Raw genomic sequence first — 19,646 nt, 5'->3', positions numbered from 1 at the left:
ATTAGCACAAAGGCCAGTAGCACAAAGGCAGCGGTAGAATGAACAAGGGCAGGATGTTCCTGTGGGAAGTATCAGTCAAGGTCTTATAAAATGCTGTGATTCTTTTATACCAAAGTAATCCCTGCACCACCAGGGCTCCATGATAACATTGGCTGGTGTTTATTGTGCATTTAGTATGTGCCAGGCACTGTTCTGTACTGTCTGTTTTTTTTCTCATAATGATCCCACGAGATAGATACTATACATGTAAACTAAGTGTCCAAGAGATTTAATAACTTTCCCAAGACCACATAGATATCAAATAGTGGAGCTGACTCTCATTCCCACGAAGTTTAATTTCAGAGTTCACATCCTTAAATCTGCGATTTTTACAGAATCTCACTATTAATCAACAGAATAATCTTTACGAGACAGACTTGGAAATGTGACCTGCAAGATGTGCTTTGGAAACAACCACAGAATGTTTTACAGTGTTTATCTTTGCGAGTATGATTTACTTTATTTCTTTTCTATAAGAAGTCAAAATCAAAAAGCTTTATTGGGTAGATGGAGTGAAAAGCATAAACTATCCACCCCTCAAAAAAATGAAAAGACATACTTGGAGTCGTTGATAAGGGTTTTGCCCTTCTAGATATTCAGGTCAACCCCTGGAAACTGCTGATCAAATTACCATGCGGGAGTTAAATGTTAAGATTTGTTTCCTTGAGCTAATGAAATATTAATTTTTCAGAACTACACAGATGTGTACAGGAAGCCTTTATTAGTATTTGGGATAGGACTCAAAATTGCTTAGACAGCCTTTAAATATGATTTTAATACAAATGGGAAAAACACACAGTACTGAAGTTTGAGCTATAAACCAGTTAAATTGCTACTGTGAACTTGCCTGGATTCAGCTGCTCACTATTAGATACTGAATCATTTATGTTTGAGAGCAGACAAATCTGATAAAAATGTGAAGGCTTTCCAGATTATTATTCAGATATTAATATCAACGGTGATGTTTTAACAGTTCTTTGGTAAAACTATTTGTTTATTATTGAAAAAGATAACCTGACTGTAAGATGTTCTGATTTGAGAAAGTATGTCAAGAATTATAGCAGGAAAAACTGGTAATTTAAACATGCGGTATGACACATAATTTGAACAACATTATTTTTCACATAAATTTTCTTCGTTAAGTACTATGTTAAAGATTTTAAATTAGCATTAAAGAAATATGCATTTTCTCAACTTTTTAAAAGATTTGTCCATGAGTTTACTAGACAGGCTGCTACAAATCATACAGTGTTTTCTGCAAATGAGAGGAATGATAAGGTCCGCCATTAATATTCCCTGTTAATTCAAAGACCAGCGGGGTTAATATGGCTTTAAAAAAAAAAAAACCCACTGCCAGAGTCGATTCCGACTCACAGAGACCCTATAGGACAGAGAAGAACTGCACCATAGTGTTAGGAGCAGCTGGTGGATTTGAACCACAGACCTTTTGGTTAGCAGCTGAGCCCTTAACCACTGTGCCACCAGGGCTCCAACATGGCTTTAGGCATTGCTAAATTCAAAGGCTAAAACGGCGTCATTGGGAAAGAGGCTCTATTTCTACACTCACCTTTCTTCTGTGTTGACTTCATTCTTAAACTAGCTTTTTCCATGTGATGGCAAAAAAAGGGCTCCCAGAAGCTCCAGACTTACATGTTTCTTACAGTAATGCCAACTGGGGATAAAAAACAACACTTCTTATAGGTCTAGCAAAGGTTCTGAGGATGACTGACGTCATGGTGAGTACTCTAGCCAAGGGGGGTTGGGGAGTCCCTGCTGGACTTCAGGTACTAAGAACTGGAACAATCTGACAAAGGAAAATGAGTAAGAGTAGGGAGCTAGGGACACTGGCTGGGTAAAATCAACATGCTACTTTATATGGGTAAAAATTAAAATCTAGTTTTATAAATGCGTTTCCTGTTCTTTATTATATTCCAGATATACTATCTTTTCTTCTCCTAAGAAACCTTCATAGACAACATGAAGTTCTTACTGGTATCTAGCCATGTTGGACTACTATACCACCTACCATATTTCATTGATTCCAGGACCACAATTTTCACATTTTATTTCTCAGTAATTGATACCTGTGTTACAACTGGTATTATGTTATAGTTTTTTTGGCAGCATTTTTTTATTTCTTTAAAGTACATTAAAAATTGATGACACCTTAGATGTGATGAAACGTGGTATTTTTCCATGCTCTACACTATAACTTTTACGTATATACTAATTTATCCTTTTTAACCATGTAAGTATGCCTGTAAGGCTGTGTCTGTGTATTATGCTCTTTGTAAAAGCAGCAATCCAATAGTATTTGTCTAATGCAATATTTGGCACATAGTTATCAATTAGTATTTGTAAAATGAATGAGGAAATGAATAAATTAGTTGTGAATGGGATATATATATACACACACACGTATATTAGTTTGGGTAAAATAAGATAGAAGTTTTTTTTCTCTGTAATGGTTGGTGGGTGGGCCAGAGAGGAGGTGGCTCTGCTCCACATAGTCATCCAGGAAACCAGACTGTTGGGCTGGATCAGATCTGTCATCTTCTATAAAAGGCTTCTGTTTCTGGTCCAGGTGTTTCCATTTCCCAGCCACAGGAAAGGAGAAAAAGCACATCCAGGGCAAGCTTATTCAATGCAATACGCCAAGAGTTGCATAAATCACTTTCTTTCACATCCCGTTGGTCCAAACTTAGTTCACATGGTCACACCTAGCTGCAAGTGAGGCTGGAAAAGCAGTCTATAGCACTGGGTAGCCTTGTGCTAGGCTGAAATGCAGGAAGTTCTGTTATTTAAAGGAAGAATGAGGGAATGGAGATTGGGGTAACAGTCTCAGACGCAAGTAAAGACTCCTTGATAGAAGTCTTTTAGTTGTTGTAGTTTCTTTTTTTTCCTTTTTTTTAGTTTCTTTTATGAATGTATAATATCTAGGAAGTTTTATTGTATGAGACAATGAATATAGCTAATATCAAATGAAATGTTTTTCTTAGATATTTGAACCTTAGAATAATATTTTTATTTCAGTTGTATGTATAGTTAATGCCACTTTGAATTATCCCATGATACATTAAAATACTTAGAACCATTTCTTTATTAATTTGGGTTTTGAATTCTTGGTGTATGGCAGGCACTGAGCTAGACTGACGTTTAGTTAATATATTGTTATTTTTAGTCTATAGATGCTTTAATGGAAAAATGAGATTTTATAAAACACGTAAAAAGAGCCTTGGTGGTGCACTGGTTAAGCGCTCGTCTGCTAACCGAAAGGTTGGCAGCTCGAATCCACCAGAACAATGTGGCAGTCTGCCCTCATAAATATTACAGCCTTGGAAACCCTATGGGGCTGCTCTTCTCTGTCTTACAGGGTTGCTATGAGTTGCAATAGACTTTACGGCAACAGGGTGATTAAAAAAAATTTCTTACTATGAACGTATTTAATATTCAGTGTAAATAAGTGATCAAACATCTATGTTTTCCTCTTCTACAACAGGTTCTTCGGGTAGTTCGGCTTATTAAGATTTCACCTGCATTAGAAGACTTTGTATACAAGATATTTGGCCCTGGAAAAAAGCTTGGGAGTTTGGTTGTATTTACTGCCAGCCTCTTGATTGTTATGTCAGCCATTAGTTTACAGATGTTCTGCTTTGTTGAAGAACTGGACAGATTTACAACGTTTCCAAGGGTAAGACTAAAAACACAGTCAGTTTACCTCATTATTGTTATTGGAGTAAGAATGATGACAAAGTAATTTTATTTTAGAGTGCTTTAAAAATATTGGCATATCTTTGATAAGTTGGAATAATTCAATTTAATTTTTAAAATGGTCTCTCCTGCAGCCTTAGGAGTTTGAGAACATTTTCAGCAGCGTCAGGTTATACATCATTCTTAAAATTCTGGAAATTATCTAATAGAACAAGATGCTGAATCCAGTAAGAATGGAAGCTAGGGTTCCTAGCACCTATACTATGGCAGAATATTTAAATAAAGTTTGTACTTTTTGTCTTTGTGAGAGTTAAGATATTTTTAATCTGCTTTACAGTTCATACATTTTTATGTCAAGTGTGATCTAGAGGGAAGCTTTTGACTTACAGTATAATATGATTCTTAGACCCTTAAGACTTGAAGTATTTTTAGAAGGTCATCTAGTTCATGCCTCTGCGTTCTCATTAGAATTTATTTAGGCTAAAAAAGAAGTTAAAGATCAATTGGTCCATGAGAAAAACTTATGTAAAAGATACAGTCCCTAGCTGGAAAGATCCTGAAATTTAGCTCTATTTCAATTTGTTGTTATTTGTAGGTGTCGACAATTGGCTCTAACTCGTAGGGACCTTACGTATTACAGAACAAAACATTGTCTCGTTCTGTGCCATCCTCACGATTGTTGCTATATTTGAGCCCATTTTTGCAGCCACTATGCGAACTTAGAAACATGAAATAATATAATGACCAAGGCAAATAAAGTATATATTTTCACAATGAGCTGAAATAGTAAATCCTAATTATATAGGAAGAATATTTTTGGGTAGGATCAGCATATAATATGTAAAAATTCAGCTTTGAGGGCAAAGGAGTGTTTACTCATAACCCCCCAAAAAACCAAACCCATTGCTGTCAAGTTGATTCTGACTCATAGTGACCCTACAGGACAGAGTAGAACTACCCCACAGAGTTTCCAGGGAGCACCTGGTGGATTTGAACTGCCTGCCTTTTTGGTTAGCAGCTATAGAACTTAACCATTACACCACCAGGATTTCCTGAAGCATGGTAGGCCTTGATAAAGGCAAGTACAAGGTGCTGTGGAAACCCAGAGATAGAATCCAAACACAAAATGGAAAAGTCCAGGAAGGCTTCTTGGAACAGGTAGGTGGTTTCTGAAGAACGGTTGGATGTAGCCAAATGAAGTATAAGAGGGCAGTGCCCCAGGCTGTGGCAATGGCATGTACAAAAGGTCTGAGGTGAGCAATTTCTTATTTAAAGGAGAAAAAACAAACAGAGGCAAGAGGAGGACGTAAGGCCAAGGAAATTTTAATGCTAATGAGACAGGGGGAGGTAGAGGGTGATGTAAAGATGTATGAGATCAGAAGACGGTGGCAGAGGTTCCTGAGGAGGTGGGAGAAAGCGGCTTCCAAAACACAAAGATTGGTGCCAAGCTGTCAGGTGTTGAGATGGTCAACCGAGATATTGAGCCAAATTGAAAGGAACAGTCAAGGCTTTATTCACTTACTGGGACAGTGTAAGCAGGCAAAAATAGACACCAGCCCCCAGTGTTCCATTTTCCACACAGAACAGCACTGGGCAAGGGTCAGGTGGATCAGCATGGACACAAGGATCATTTTACTGCAGAGGAGCCCGGAACAAAAGGCTCCTGCTGTTTTGTGGATCCTGGAACAGGGAGAGGGGAAAGGGCAAGGGGTGGAAATGTACTGAGTCAGAATGTAGCAAAGTGCCTCTGCTGAAGTTCCCAATAGGGAGGCTTACTTGTGGGGGTACCTGGGCTAGGGATGCAGGTATAGGTATAAGCATGGTTGGTCAGAGGGGTCCTTGACTGCAGCTCCCTCCAGAGACTACTGTGCACGGGCTGTGCACCAAGTCAGGTTTGGAGGGTGGTGAGGAGGGCATTGTGGCTTCGTGAGGCCTGCCAGGCAAAGGCTTTTAATGGCGGATGGTCACGGACAGGAGGGCCAATTCTCCTCCTAGGGATGAAGAATGTCAAGCAAGAATGACTGGGACATCAGTAAGCCCACTTTCTCTTGTTCTGCCCCCTCACTGGGTAGATCTCTATCTTTCACACACTAATACTAAGATGATGATTATTTTATCATGGTCCATGTGTCTGCTCAGTTTAATTCACAACATATTATTGAAGGTCCACCAGGAACCATTGTTCTAAACCCTGGAAATGCTGAAAAAAGAGGAAAAAGTGAAAACACAATCTCCTGTCTTCTTTATTTACATGATCTTTTCTTAATTTCCTATCTGTATTTCCTCTTTTACTGTTTCCTCTAATCTCACCTCACTAACTTTATTTTTTACCCAAAACCCCTTTGGACTAGATAGTTTTTGAATTTCAGAATTCTCCAGATATTAAAAGGGTAATACCACCCCCCAGAGAAGTCTCAGTCAACCCCTTATAAACAACACATTAATATTTCTGCAGTGAAACGTCAACATTCTCACAAAGGACAAATAAAGACAATAAATAGGTCTTAGGTTAAACCAGATTTTTGCCACCAAATGAGTTACGAAAAAAAAAGAAAGTTTAAATGTCTTCAGAAATGTTTGAGTTTTAGAGTTGTAAATAAGGGCTTAGGTCTTTATTTAAATTTAAAAAAAAAAGTGTTGCAAGAAAGAGTATGAACTTCTGGCCATCCAGGTCTGATTCCACATCGTTACTCCATCACTTTTTAGCTATAAGACATTGGACAAAGTATTCATTAAACTTTTGTATTTTTACATAAAAAATAGAGATAAAATTGTATTTTTCTCACAGCGTTGTATGGTATGAATAATACATGACAACAACCCAACTCTGGGCTTAGAATGCATTTTAAAAAAGGTAGTTTATAACTGATACAGCGCATTGAAGTTGGTAATATTGTCATCTGTATCAAAGACAAGGCTACTTTAGAGCTATCCCTAACTTGAATTTGCTCTACTTTCCAGCCATAATAATAATCAAACAGCATTACACTTTCAGATCTCCAATTACTCAGCTGGGCTATTCCTCCTGATTACTTTGACCATCTTCATGAAAGAAGGGGGTCTCCTGGAAGGACTACTTGTGGGGGGAAAAAAAGTAACTGATAGATTATCCAAAGTATGTGAGCAATTAGAAAATAATATTGATAGACACTGACAGATCGGTCAGAATATTTGGGAAGTAATAGAAAACTAATCTAGTGAAAAATATGAACCAGTTACTAACTCTGGAAAATGAAATATTCGTTTGTGTAAGAAATGAACCATAATCCTAAACATAACTTGGCCCAGCTGTGAGCATTATGCAGTCATCAATATATAAACATTAACTACTCTTGTGGCAAAGATGAGGAAAGCAGTTCAGAGGTGGTGATATAAAAGAGCTAAATCATCCCCTACTATACTAAGAAATCAAAACATAAGGTACAACATGGATTAATCAAGACTGATCAGATAAATCATTAACCAAGATAAATCTCCTGAGCTCCAAAAATTTATACCTACTTGGATGTCTTATAGGCATCTCAACAAGGCATATTGAAAATGGAACTCACCATTTTCCCAAAATAAGCCGTTTCTCTTTATGTATCCTATCTTAAAGGACAAAAAAAAGTTGCTGTTAACTCCGACTTATGGCGACCCCATGTGTATCAGAGTAGGACTGTGCTCCACAGGGTTTTCAATGGCTGATTTTTTGAAAGTAGGTCTCCAGGCCATTCTTCCGAGGCATCTCTGGGTGGACTCAAACCTCCAATCTTTTGGCTAGTAGCCAAGTTCATTAACGACTTGCACCACCGAGGGATTCCGTCATATAGGCGGATTCACCTAGTTGTACCTGTCTGAAACCTAGGAATCATCCTTCCCTTCTCTTTCCTTCTCTTTCCCTGCAACCCTACATTTAGTTAATCACTGAACCTTATAATTTTACATATAAACATTTTCCTATTATGAACACTTTCAGCTACTCTCAGGGCCACTATCCTAATATAAAACCAAACCCGTTGCCATCAAGTCGATTCCGACTTACAGCGACCCTGTAGAACAGAGTAGAATTGCCCCATAGGGTTTCCAAGGAGTGGCCGGTGGATTCGAACTGCCCACCTTTTGGTTAGCAGCCAGGCTCTTAACCACTGTGCCACCAGGGCTGCCTGCGTTATCCATCACGTACATTACTGCAGAGGCTCCCTAATGATTCTCCCTGCCTGAGTCTTGGCATCTTGTGGTCCTTCAATCCATCCTCCAATTGCAGTCAAACTGATTCTTCTAAACTGCAAGTTGTCTTAACACGCTCTCCTGTCTAAAATGCTTCAAGATTCTCCTTTCTCTCAGGATAAAGAATAAACATTTTAATACAGTGTTATAGATTGAATTGTATCCCCTTAAAATGTGTGTCAACTTGGCTAAGCCATGATTCCCAGTATTGTGTGGTTGTCCAACATTTTGTGATCTGATGGTATTATCCTATGTGTTGTAAATCCTACCTCTATGATGTTAATGAGGCAGGATTAGAGGAAGTTAATGTTAATGAGGCAGGACCCAATCTACAGAATTAGCTTGTATCTTGAGTCAATCTCTTTTGAGATATAAAAGAGAGAGTCAAGCAGAGAGGAGAGGGACCTCCTACCCCCAAGAAAGCAGAGCCCGGAGCAGAGCACATCTTTGTATCCGGGGTCCCTGCACTGAGAAGCTCCTAGATCAGGGGAAGATTGATGACAAGGACCTTCCCCCAGAGCCAATAAAGACAGAAAGCCTTCCCCTGGAGTGGGAGCCCTGAATTTGGACTTCTAGCCTCCTAAACTGTGAGAAAATAACTTTCTCTTTGTTAAAGGCATCCACTTGTGGTATTTCTGTTAGAGCAGCACTAGATAGCTAACACGTATGGTTTCAATATCTTTTCATCTCGGGCCCTATTTACCTTTTGGTCTCATATTTCTTAATCTCGCCCACTTCACCCTTCAAAGGCAGACATGATGTCTGTGTTTCTGTTGTTAGTTGCCATCAAGTTGAGTCGATTCAGACTTGTGGCAACCCCACGTGTGCAGGGAAGAACTGCCGCTCTGTAGGATTTTCAAGGCTGTGATCTCTCAAAAGCAGATCGCCAGGCCTGTCTTCCCCAGTGTCTCTAGCGAGTTGGAACCGCCAACCTTCTGGCTAGTAGTCGAGCACTTAACTGTTTGCACCGTACAGGGGCCGTTATGCTCAATCTTCAGCACCATGCCTGCCACAGAGTAGTTAGTGGGTAGATTTTGAATGAAGAACAAATAACTAAGTGCTAAGCCAAAACAAACTTCGAAGATCCTTATACACTGTGTCTGGCTCAACACGCCACATTCTTTTTTCCGTTATTGTCCATTTCTCAAGGATGCTCGTTGCTCTCCATCAGTGCCCCTACCCTTATCCCATCAGACATCTATGTATAATTCTGTCAGAATGCTTTGGCTACAAGTAACAGGAAACTTGACCCCAACTGACTTGGACAATTGAAAATTGTATTGCCTCACAAAGTTTAGGAGATTAGGTAGACTTCAGGAAGTCAGGCTGGATCTTCACTGAAATTCTCTGTTGCTTTCTCCGTATGTAGGCTTCATGTGTTAGCAAAATTGATGTGGCATTTCCAGGCTTCATGATAACATCTAGAGGGAGAAGGATGGGCCATCTCTGCCCAGGTCTCTTTCTTAGTAGGAAGGAAACTTTTTCCCGTATCACCACACCCAACCCTGGCTACCAGAAATCTTGATCTCATCTCTCATTGGCAGGATTGTAACATGGTCATTCAAAAACCAATCACTGGCAAGATGATTGTAATTAAAAACGATTGGCTTCGATTAATCACATAGGAAGAAATGGATGTTGGGGAGATGACCACAGAAACCACTACAATGGTCAGACTCAATACCTAGACAAGGTTTCTCTCTCTCATGTCTAGCTCAATAGCTGCTATATCCCCTGTGCTAACAGGATGTGTAACAGACATGAGGTAGAAAGATGGCTGGTATTTATTTCCTCTCACCAGAAACGTCAGGGCCCCAGCTCATTCCTAAGATGCCCAAATAGATACTTGCCAACAGCCAGCACAGGGCCTGGCATGTGGTAGATAAGATGTAGATTCCTGCTCTCCTTCCTTTTATCACACTGGTTACTTTCTATCACACATCACTGGCGTGTATGCCCAAACCTCACGGCCATTACTAGACTACAAGTGTCTTGAGGATGGAAGTACTGTGTTCTTATAGCTCCCAAAGCACTGACGCTGTGCCGTGTGATCAGTCAGCATCACTCAGTGAAGACAGGGAGGAGCACAGCGGGGAACGCTGGGGTACAATCCCATGAGAGGGAGAAAGGTTGCTGGAAACATTTTTCCATGACCAAAAAAAAAAAAGAAGAATATGTTGATAAAATTTAATAAAGCAAGTCTGTCATCTAATTTCAACCAAACAGACACACTGCTAACTAGAAATAACAAGTAAGATCCAGTCCTGCTGTGAGGCAACATTCAGTAGTTCCTGCTTCCTTGCGACTAATTTATTGTATTATAAAGAGCACAATTTAGATTAACTTTTCATGATGGAACAGCCCTGTACATACAGTTCACAGGAAAGATTAGCATAGGCAAGAGCAAACCACAGCTTTGCTGTAACATCTGCAAATTGCATGATTTCCCATGGTAAACTGGCAAAAGCTTATAAGCATGGTTTCACTATGGTTTTGCCCAGTTTTTCCCTCCGTTTATTATATAAAGTAACTTGCCTCTAAGTTACTAAAGTAAAGGCAACAAACATCCACTGCACCAGCTTTAACTGGCTCAATAGTTTTACTTCGTCTAATTCCCCTGTATGGAGCCCTGGTGGCTCAGTGGGTGAGAGATCATCTGCTAACCAAGAATGTCTGCAGTTCAAATCCACTAGCCACTCCTTGGAAACCATATGGGGCAGTTCTACTCTGTCCTAGAGGGTCGCTATGAGTCAGAATTGACTCAGTGGCAATGGGTTTGGTTTTCTTTTTTCCTTAATTCCCCTCTAAAATAAAATAAACAGATCTCATTTGTTTTGCAGATGAGGATAGTTTTTATTCATAATTTATATATTATCCTCCATAACACGAAGTACTTGAATTTTCATATTATTTATTTTATACTGGTTTTTAAATTTTTCATTTACTAAATGCTAATTACTTGCTGTAGTGAATTTTCACCTACAAATCATGTCCAAAACAGTTATCATGCATTATAAGCAATAAATGCTATAAAAACACTTCATTACAAACTAATTTCCCTGTTTTTTCTCATCACCAAAAAAGATTAATCATGCTTTTAACTGTGTTGGAAGAATTATTGAGAAATTCAAAGCAACAATTTGCTGCTTAATTTTTTTTCCCATTATTTGTCATACGTAGTTAGTTTGATTACATTTTTATAAATTCAAGGCTTATTTTGCCTTCAAAAGTATAATTAATTCAATTAATTTTGATGAAATCTGTATTAATTTTTATTCTATTGTTTTATCTTTAATATATTTTTATCATGAAATATTTCAGACCTGTTAAAAGAATAATAAAATATATTCTTGTGTGGCTGTCACACAGCTTAATAAACACATTAACAGGGAATTGAAAGTCCTTGGGCAACCCTTGTTGATCTCCTCATAGAGAACCACTTCTCCTAAATTTGATGTTTATAGTCTTAGTACATTTCTATATGTTTATAGTGCATATATAGGTATCAACTTCCATATATATATGGAGCCCTGGTGGGGCATCGTTAAAGCGATCGACTGCTAACCAAAAGATCAGCGGTTAGAAACAAGCAGCAGCTCTGTGGGAGAAAGATGTGGCAGTCGGCTTCCATAGAGATTTGCAGCCTTGGAAACCTGTGGGGTCGCTATCAGTTGGAATCGACTCAATGGCAGTGGGTGGGTTTTATATAGATATGGATATATAGCATAATTTAAACGATGTCAAAGGAATCCTGGTGGCACAATAGTTAAGCACTTAGCTGCTAACCAAAACGTCAGTGGTTGGAATCCGCCAGCAGCTCGAACCCACCAGAGGCTCCGTGGAGAAAAGATCTGTCAATCAGCGCCCATAAAGATTACAGCCTAGGAAACCCGATGGAGAGGTTCTACTCTGTCCTCTAGGGTGGTCATGAGTTGGAATCGACTTGACGGCACACAACAACAACAGTGTCATTCTGCAGTATTTCTTCTGGTAATTGCATTTTTGCTCAACAATGTTTGTGAGATCGGCCCATGTGGGTGCATGTAGCTGTGTCACATACATGTTCATTGCTGTGTGACATACAGCTATATAAACACAACACAGTTCATTTTTCCATTCTCCTATGTGGTATGCAGAATTCTAAGATGACCCCCAAGATTCCTCGCTCCTGGTTTACACACCTGTGTAATCCCTTCCCTTAGAGTACAGGTGGGCTTTATAAATAGGATGGGATTTTGCTCCTGTGATTAGGTTGCAAAGTAGATGACTATGCAAAGAGATTATCCTGGTTGTCCTGACCTAATCAGGTGATTTAAGAGAGGGACTACGTCCTTCCTGAAAAGAGATTCAGGCAAAAGAAGTTCTCCAGCTGGTTTTGAAATAAGCTACCAAGGTCAAGACACGTAAACTCCCTTGTCATCTCCCTTTGCTATTGAATTTTTTTTTTTTTTTTCTGATCAGCCTCCTCTTTGAGGGTGAAGCTCGATAAATATCCAGCTTTATTCAGGTATCTCAGTTAGAAATCTCTACCTTTCAAGGACTTTATCTCTGGTCCCTGATACGGATTAAAACCAAAGTCTCACAGAGATCATAAATCCCCCCAGGGCAGTTGACTTTTCTGGAATCAAGCCACTTCTTAGTTTTTGGTCCCTGGGTTTCCATTATTTTCTTGGGATCTTATCTATACTTTTAAAAGGATGTTTGTTTCATTTTATCCAGAATTTTCTGGGGTTTTTTTAATCAGATTTTTTTCAACATTTTATCAGAAACTGATAATATTAATTCATTAATAAGATTTGAAGAAGAAAAAAAAGCATTCTTTTTACACTCTTTCAGATGGATAGATTTTTTTTCTATAGGTACACGCTCAGGGCTGGGCCATCCCAACGTTTGCCTTCACGTCTGCAGCCTCACATATCTTTGCATTTGTTTGCCTTAATGACATTGTCTCCTCTTTGAGTCCTGTGTCCTCAGTTTACTCTGTTCTTATCTGCCACGCCATTAAAACCTTTCTCCACAAAATATCTGATACTTGCTGTTTACAATGAGACCAAATAAATCATGCATATGTTGTTGTTTGTGGTGTTGTCAGTGTCCTCTATGGGATGTGCTCCGAGGTCTACAGACATAGACAAATATACTACCTTTTCTCTTTAACTTATAGCATAGTAGAAAATGTAAGGAAAAACTCAGGTGATGTATTAAAATTTTTTTAAAAGTTGCCATCAAGTCGATTCCAACTCATAGCGACTGTATAGGACACAGTAGAGCTGCCTCAAAGAGTTTCCTAGGCTGTAATCTTTCCAGAAGCAGGCTGCCGCATCTTTCTCCCATGGAGCAGCTGGTGGGTTTGAACTGCCGACCTTTCTGTTAGCAACCGAGCTCCTAACCACTGCATCACCAGGGCTTCTTCAAATAACGTATACCATAGTAGAAAACCTAATAAGAAAGCACTCAAATAAGCCAGAAGGTGAAATATGCTGGCGTAGGTGTACTCAGTTTTAAAGTAATATCAAAGAGGATAGAATTTTAAAATTTTGAGACCCTATGGGTGCTAAGCAGTGTGCTAGGTGCTTTCTAAATATCATCTCATATTATTAAGAGGAAAAGATTGCTTCCAGACAAAGAGGTCTGCAAAGCTTTATGGAGGAGCATGTTCTTTAAGGGGTGAATATGATTTCAATAGGTAACTGTTGGGGTAATGGCATGAGATGAGGGCATATCATAAAAGGCAAGAAGAAAGAAAAAATCAGAGAGTTGGAAAATCACAGGGCATGGAGGTAGGTAGTGAGAAAGGACCTAGAATGACAGTTTGGACCAGACCATGGAGGGTCTTCAGTGTTGTGACACTGGAGAGCCATGAAGATTGTTATCCATTCTTTCTTGACTGTTTACTCGAGAAGAGAGGAAGAGCTATTTTGGGGAGGATTACCCTTGAAGAAATGTTATTTCTCTGAGGGACATTTTCATTGAACAAAATCCATTCTTATTGACCAAAGACAAAAATTTATGATCAGCTTGAGGAATTTCAGGCATCTTCAGGACAGTAGAGGAGGTGTTTTTTATTTTTTCTGTAAGGCCATCACGGTGTGAAATCTTTCATAGTCTCATAAAGTCCATCCTGTCTGAGACTTTAGGTCAAATTGCCATCCCTTCCTGGACGTGACTCTGCAATAGAACCAGGAATTTTGTTGAAATTGTCAAGGATGCCATGATATAGCTTGATGTACTTCTCCCCCTAGAAAACTGTAAAATTAACTTTTCTTTTCATTTTCTTTATTTCCTTTCTGCTATAACATCCGGATTTGGGGGTTTTCTTTTCTTGTACTTGAATTTATTTTTTCTAGTGACTTTTCAGTGGCGTAGTGATAAACTAATATCTTGTGCGCTCCTTTTTAGGGAGTGATGTTAATGCTGCATGAGTCACGTATAGATGACCATCTTTTTCTGTAGTTGTGAGTTGGTATAATTGCAATTATCAGAAATTATTACTTTTCTTGACGATAGCGTCCTTATATCCCTCCCCCCACCCAAGATGTGTGCTCTCTTGGGAAGGACATTTTTACCATTCCATCACATTTTGGTAGTTGTCTACCAATGATCTCATTTTCAGTTTTCCAACTATTAATTGCCATATCATCTTAACATTATTTAATATTCAATCTACTCTATTCGTTGCATCAACTTCCACAATAAATGACAGTCATTAATGAGAAATATTTGTGTGTCCTAGTTAAAATGAATTTCTGTAAGCATGTTTTCATGGATGAAAAAATGACTTTATTGTTAAATGTTTCATTGTGTCTTGCCAAGGCAAGAAAAATGAACTCTGTAGTTAGACACTTCAATTATTCTCTCATAGCTACCTACGGTTCCCCATCAATAAACTAGGATGATAATACATAATTTAGAGGATTGTTAGTCGGGTTAAAGGAGATGATAGATGCAAACTGTCAGTGCTGTGCCTACCGTGTACCAGGTGGTCAACAAGTAGTAGCGGCTAGTGTTGTGGTGGTTGATGCTATAACGCTCTGCCTACTCCCTCACTGGAATCAACTCAACAACAGCAGGTTTGGTGTGGTTTAGTTTGGTAGTGCTTTCGAGGAGCCCTGGTGGCACAGTGGTTAAGAGCTCGGCTGCTAACCAAAAGATCTGCAGTTCAAATCCGCCAGCCGCTCCTTGGAAACCCTATGGGGCAGTTCTACTCTGTCCTATAGGGTTGCTCTAGGTAGGAATCGACCGGACAGCAAGGGTAGTACTTTCAAAAGGAACCGTGATGGCGCAATGGTTTAGCGCTTGCTTACTGTGGGAGAAAAGAACTGGCCATTTGCTTCCATAAGGATATAGCCAAGGAAACCCTATGGGGAAGTTTTACTCCGTCCTTCTGTCCTGTAGGGTTGCTATGAGTCAGAACCAACTCTACGGCATACGACAACAGCAAAGTGGTTTCAACTACCATTTATCCTAACAACTCCTAAATCTTTGTCTACACCCCCAGTGTGTCTCCTGACCTCTGCTTAAAACTGCCTAAGCGGCGTCTCCACTAATACATCATTGTCTCTCACCTGGACTATTGAGGTGTTCTTTTTCATTAGTCTCTATAACCTCCAAGCTCTCTGATTTTAAATCCGTCTTTATATTACTGCCATAATTATCCTTCTAAAACACAGATTTGTTACTCCCCTCTTAAAATTCCTAAATGGCATGGAAAGCCAACTTCTTAGCATGACACAGTAACCCCATATTACCTGTCATGGCTGCTCAGTATGGTTTTCTATTCACCAAGAAAGCCATGCATTTTCACTTGTGCATAGCTTTGCTATGACTATTTCCTGTGCTTGGTGTTTTGTTCCCTCTCATCTGTATCCACTTAGAAAACTCTTGTTCAGCCTTCAAGGCCTGGTCAGATGGCATTTCCTTGTTGCCTCAGGCTTGATCATTTCATCTCTCACTTGTACCACTGCAGTATATGATAAGGGCTCAATAAATACATGTTGGGTCATATGAATACTTGTATTAAAGACAACATATCTATCATAATTTGCTTATCTACACTGTCCTTTTTTTACTAGTCTCTGAACTCTCTAAAGGCAGAGATCATGTTTAATTCACTGAATTCCTAGCAGCAGTTACGTAGAAGGCCAAACATACGAGCATCCCTCAGAAAACGAACTGGGCATTAACTGAACAGTGGTACTCAGTTTTCTGTATTACATAAGTTTAGATTTTTTTTTTTAATCAGCCCCTTGATGATTTCCATGAAAGAGAAAAAGGTAAAAAATAATATTGCAGAAAACTAAGACCAACTGCCCAATTGTTGTGAGAATCTGAAATGATATACCATTAACTGTTCCATATATGGAGCTGAACAGAGAATCATTTAAGGGCTGATGAGTAAATTCATCCTTTCCCTACTTCCCATCCCTTGGGTATAACATCCAAAGTCTCCACACCAAAAAGAGTGAGCTACCTACCTCTGCAGAGGACTGTCTCCAGCCTTCTCTAACGTTTTCTCTATAAATCAATTTGAAAACCTTAATTACCAGGAAACAAGCTAGGGTAAATCATCTGTGTGTGCACACATGAGCATGCACGTAGGTAAGTACATGTGTTTGCAGACCAGGGAGTGAGTAGGGGCAAAGGTAGGAACCAGTCGGTTGCATCCCTTGTTGTTGTATTCCATCAAGTCGATTCCTACTCATAGAGACCCTGTAGGACAGAGTAGAACTACCCATAGGTTTTCCAAGGCTGTAATCTTTATGAAAGTAGACTGCCATATCTTCCTCCCCCAGAGCAGCTGGCCAGTTTGAACCACTGACCTTCTGGTTAACCAGCCAAGTACTTAACCACAGTGCCGCCAGGGCTCCTGGTTGTGTCTAAGTCTTGTATTGTGTATTACAAAAGGACAAACAAGCAGTACAGGTGGGGTCTGAATCTAGAAAGAACTCTGGTAGCCAGTTCAGGCTTAGGTCTGCAGAGTTGCTGCTGTTGTTTTTGTTACTGCTTGTGTTTGTTGTTATTTTGGTTTCTCATATACCATCAATTTAGAATCCCACAGAAAAAGACAATAGATACAGGCCAAAAATCCTACCTTAATCCAACAGAAATGTGCTACATAAATTTCTATATGAAAAGCTTTAGAAATTTAGCAATAAAGTACCACTGTTCAAGAGTAAAATCACCACAAAGTTATAGTAGAGCAAAAAGAAAGGTTTTATTCAGCAAATGTTCAAAGAGGCAAAAGTAGGAAATGGACAAGTATGCTGCCACAGCCATGTCTGCCCAAATGCAAGGAATATTACAGAATAGGCAAAAGTGGGAAAACGGACAGTATGCTGCCAGAGCCATGTCTGACCAAGTCCAAGGAATATTACAAAATCATCAGTATATATTAACATTACAAATGGGTAAAATCATTGAAACTTTACCTTCTCACAGATTGGCTAAAAACTGCCAAATCACTGTGATACTACATTTTGAATTGTCTTTCTTATAATCGCTGGTACAGGTTTCAGTAATGACAGTCAGGAGGGTCTTCATTGGTCCAACAAATCTTACTATTCACTAAATGCTAATAGAAAAAGATAAGAGTGGAAAGTATGCAGGTCTTTTGTGCTCTGTTTGATTAGTTTATATGAAAGATTCCCTAAAAGATACTAAGATTGTCCTAGCTATCGTCTTTATACCTCAAGGCCCAGTTGATGTGTCCTTTTGAGTCCTTGTGGGTCCTTCTGAGTCCAGGTCTGGCTGGGTCACATTCTTTATACTCAAGGACAGGGAATAATGGCTCCAATATTATCTCCTAAATCACTACCAAAAAGAGAATTCTGTTAATAGTCTAGATGCTACATTTCCTGTCTCTTGGGATAAACCAAGTCATTTCAGGTTGAGTAAAAAAGGAAGTAAATCCAACATGGAGATTATGAAAAAGTACTGCAAAATAAAGGAAAAACACCGCATCTTGAAGAGTGTGAAAGAATGTATTTCTACATTACTCAAATGTATTTCTACATTATTCAACTAGATAAAAATTATTGATCTTACAATTGCTGCCAATTCAACAACACATGAAAAGAAGTGTTTATTTTACCTTTTCCCAAACAGGATATAATGTGTCCAACAAGGATTATAGCAAGGTAAAATAAATTTAAACAAAATTTTTAAAAATTAATATAAATGTAAAGTAAAATCAAAATTAAGAAGGAAGCAAAAATGAGGCCCCAACAGTAAAAGTTCACCATGAAGAAAGTCGTACCTTCTAATGTTAGAGCACCAGTGTGACCGTAGTTTTTCTAGCAGATATATGCTTATATACAGATATAAACATGTCCATACAAGTTCTACAGTGATTATAAGGCAAAAACAGACTAGTTCCTAGAGAAGCAAGATTAGTCTTGATAAAGTCTGGAAAGACATTTCTCCAGCAGTCATTATTATTACAGTAACAATTACAGAATATAAGTACTTCTTCTTTCTAAGGTTCTACAATAAGAATTTTACATACATATGTATGGAGAGATACACATTCATACATGCCCACATAGCGTATTTTCACGCAAATAATGTGCACCTTCTACTTTTGTTTGCAACGCACCCTCCCTCCCACAAGATGTTTTTGTAAATGCACTATGCTAATTTTTTTACTGCAACATGTAAGAAAAATTGGCATAGCAGCACTTACAAAAATAACTTGCTGGAGCGGGTGCAGTTGGCAAACAAACGTAGAAGGTGTGCATTTTTGCTTAAAAATATGGTACATACAATGTAATCCTCAAAACAACTCAGTTAAGGAAGTATTTTTCCCATATTATAGATTTCATAAAAATGAATCAGTGAGCAACATCATCAAAAAATTGGTAAGAACCAACAAGAAAATGTATAAGGGTAAAATAATTAAAAGATAGGAGTTAGGGCTAACATATAGATGAATGGACAGACTCTGTCTTCATTAAAATAACATACCACAAAGAGATGAACAATTAAAAGATTAAATATTATTTAACAAGTAATGTTGGGAACATTAAATCTTTCTCATACTATATTCCAAAATATACTACCAATAAATTAGAGAAAGAATTTATAAAATATGAAAATGTGGAAAACAAGAAAATACAAACTTTAATTAATCCAAAAGACTAGGGGACCACAAGTACTACAGCCTCCACCAGACTGAGTCCAGCACAACTAGACGGTGTCTGGCTACCACCACCAAATGCTCTGACAGGGATCACAATAGAGGGTCCTGGACAGAGCTAGAAAAAAATATAGAACAAAATTCTAACTAACAAGAAAAAAAAAGAAGGACCACACTTACTGGTCTGACAGAGACTGAAGAAACCCCTAGAGTATGGACCCCAGACACATTTTTAGCTCAATAATGAAGTCATTCCTGAGGTTTACCCTTCAGTCAAAGATTAGAAAGGTCCATAAAATAAAGCAAGACTAAATGGGCACAGCAGACTAGGGGCAAGGACAAGAAGTCAGGAGGGGGCAGGAAAGCTGGTAATGGGGAACCCAAGGTCAAGAAGGTGAGCATATTGACATGACATAGGGTTGGCAACCAATGTCACAAAACAATATGTGTACTAATTGTTTAATGAGAAGTTCATTTGTTCTGTAAACCTTCATCTAAAGTACAATAAATATATATGTGTGTGTGTGTATATATATATACATATATGTATATA

At 38.6% G+C, this 19,646-nt stretch overlaps 1 protein-coding gene across 1 annotated transcript in view; it reads left to right on the top strand.

The window, feature by feature from the left end:
• The window catches only part of NALCN (sodium leak channel, non-selective), a 392,050-nt gene that overhangs the window by 186,881 nt on the left and 185,523 nt on the right, over positions 1-19,646 (top strand). Inside the window, exon 12 of the mRNA XM_012557767.2 lies at positions 3,539-3,730. Coding sequence (XP_012413221.1) covers positions 3,539-3,730 — 192 coding nt within the window. The remainder of the gene's footprint in view (positions 1-3,538; positions 3,731-19,646) is intronic.

Source organism: Trichechus manatus, unplaced genomic scaffold (genome assembly GCF_000243295.1).
Source record: "Trichechus manatus latirostris isolate Lorelei unplaced genomic scaffold, TriManLat1.0 scaffold00118, whole genome shotgun sequence".
NCBI classification, from domain to species: domain Eukaryota; kingdom Metazoa; phylum Chordata; class Mammalia; order Sirenia; family Trichechidae; genus Trichechus; species Trichechus manatus.
Note: the sequence above shows the minus strand (reverse complement) of the source record. Positions and strands in the feature narration are given on the sequence as shown.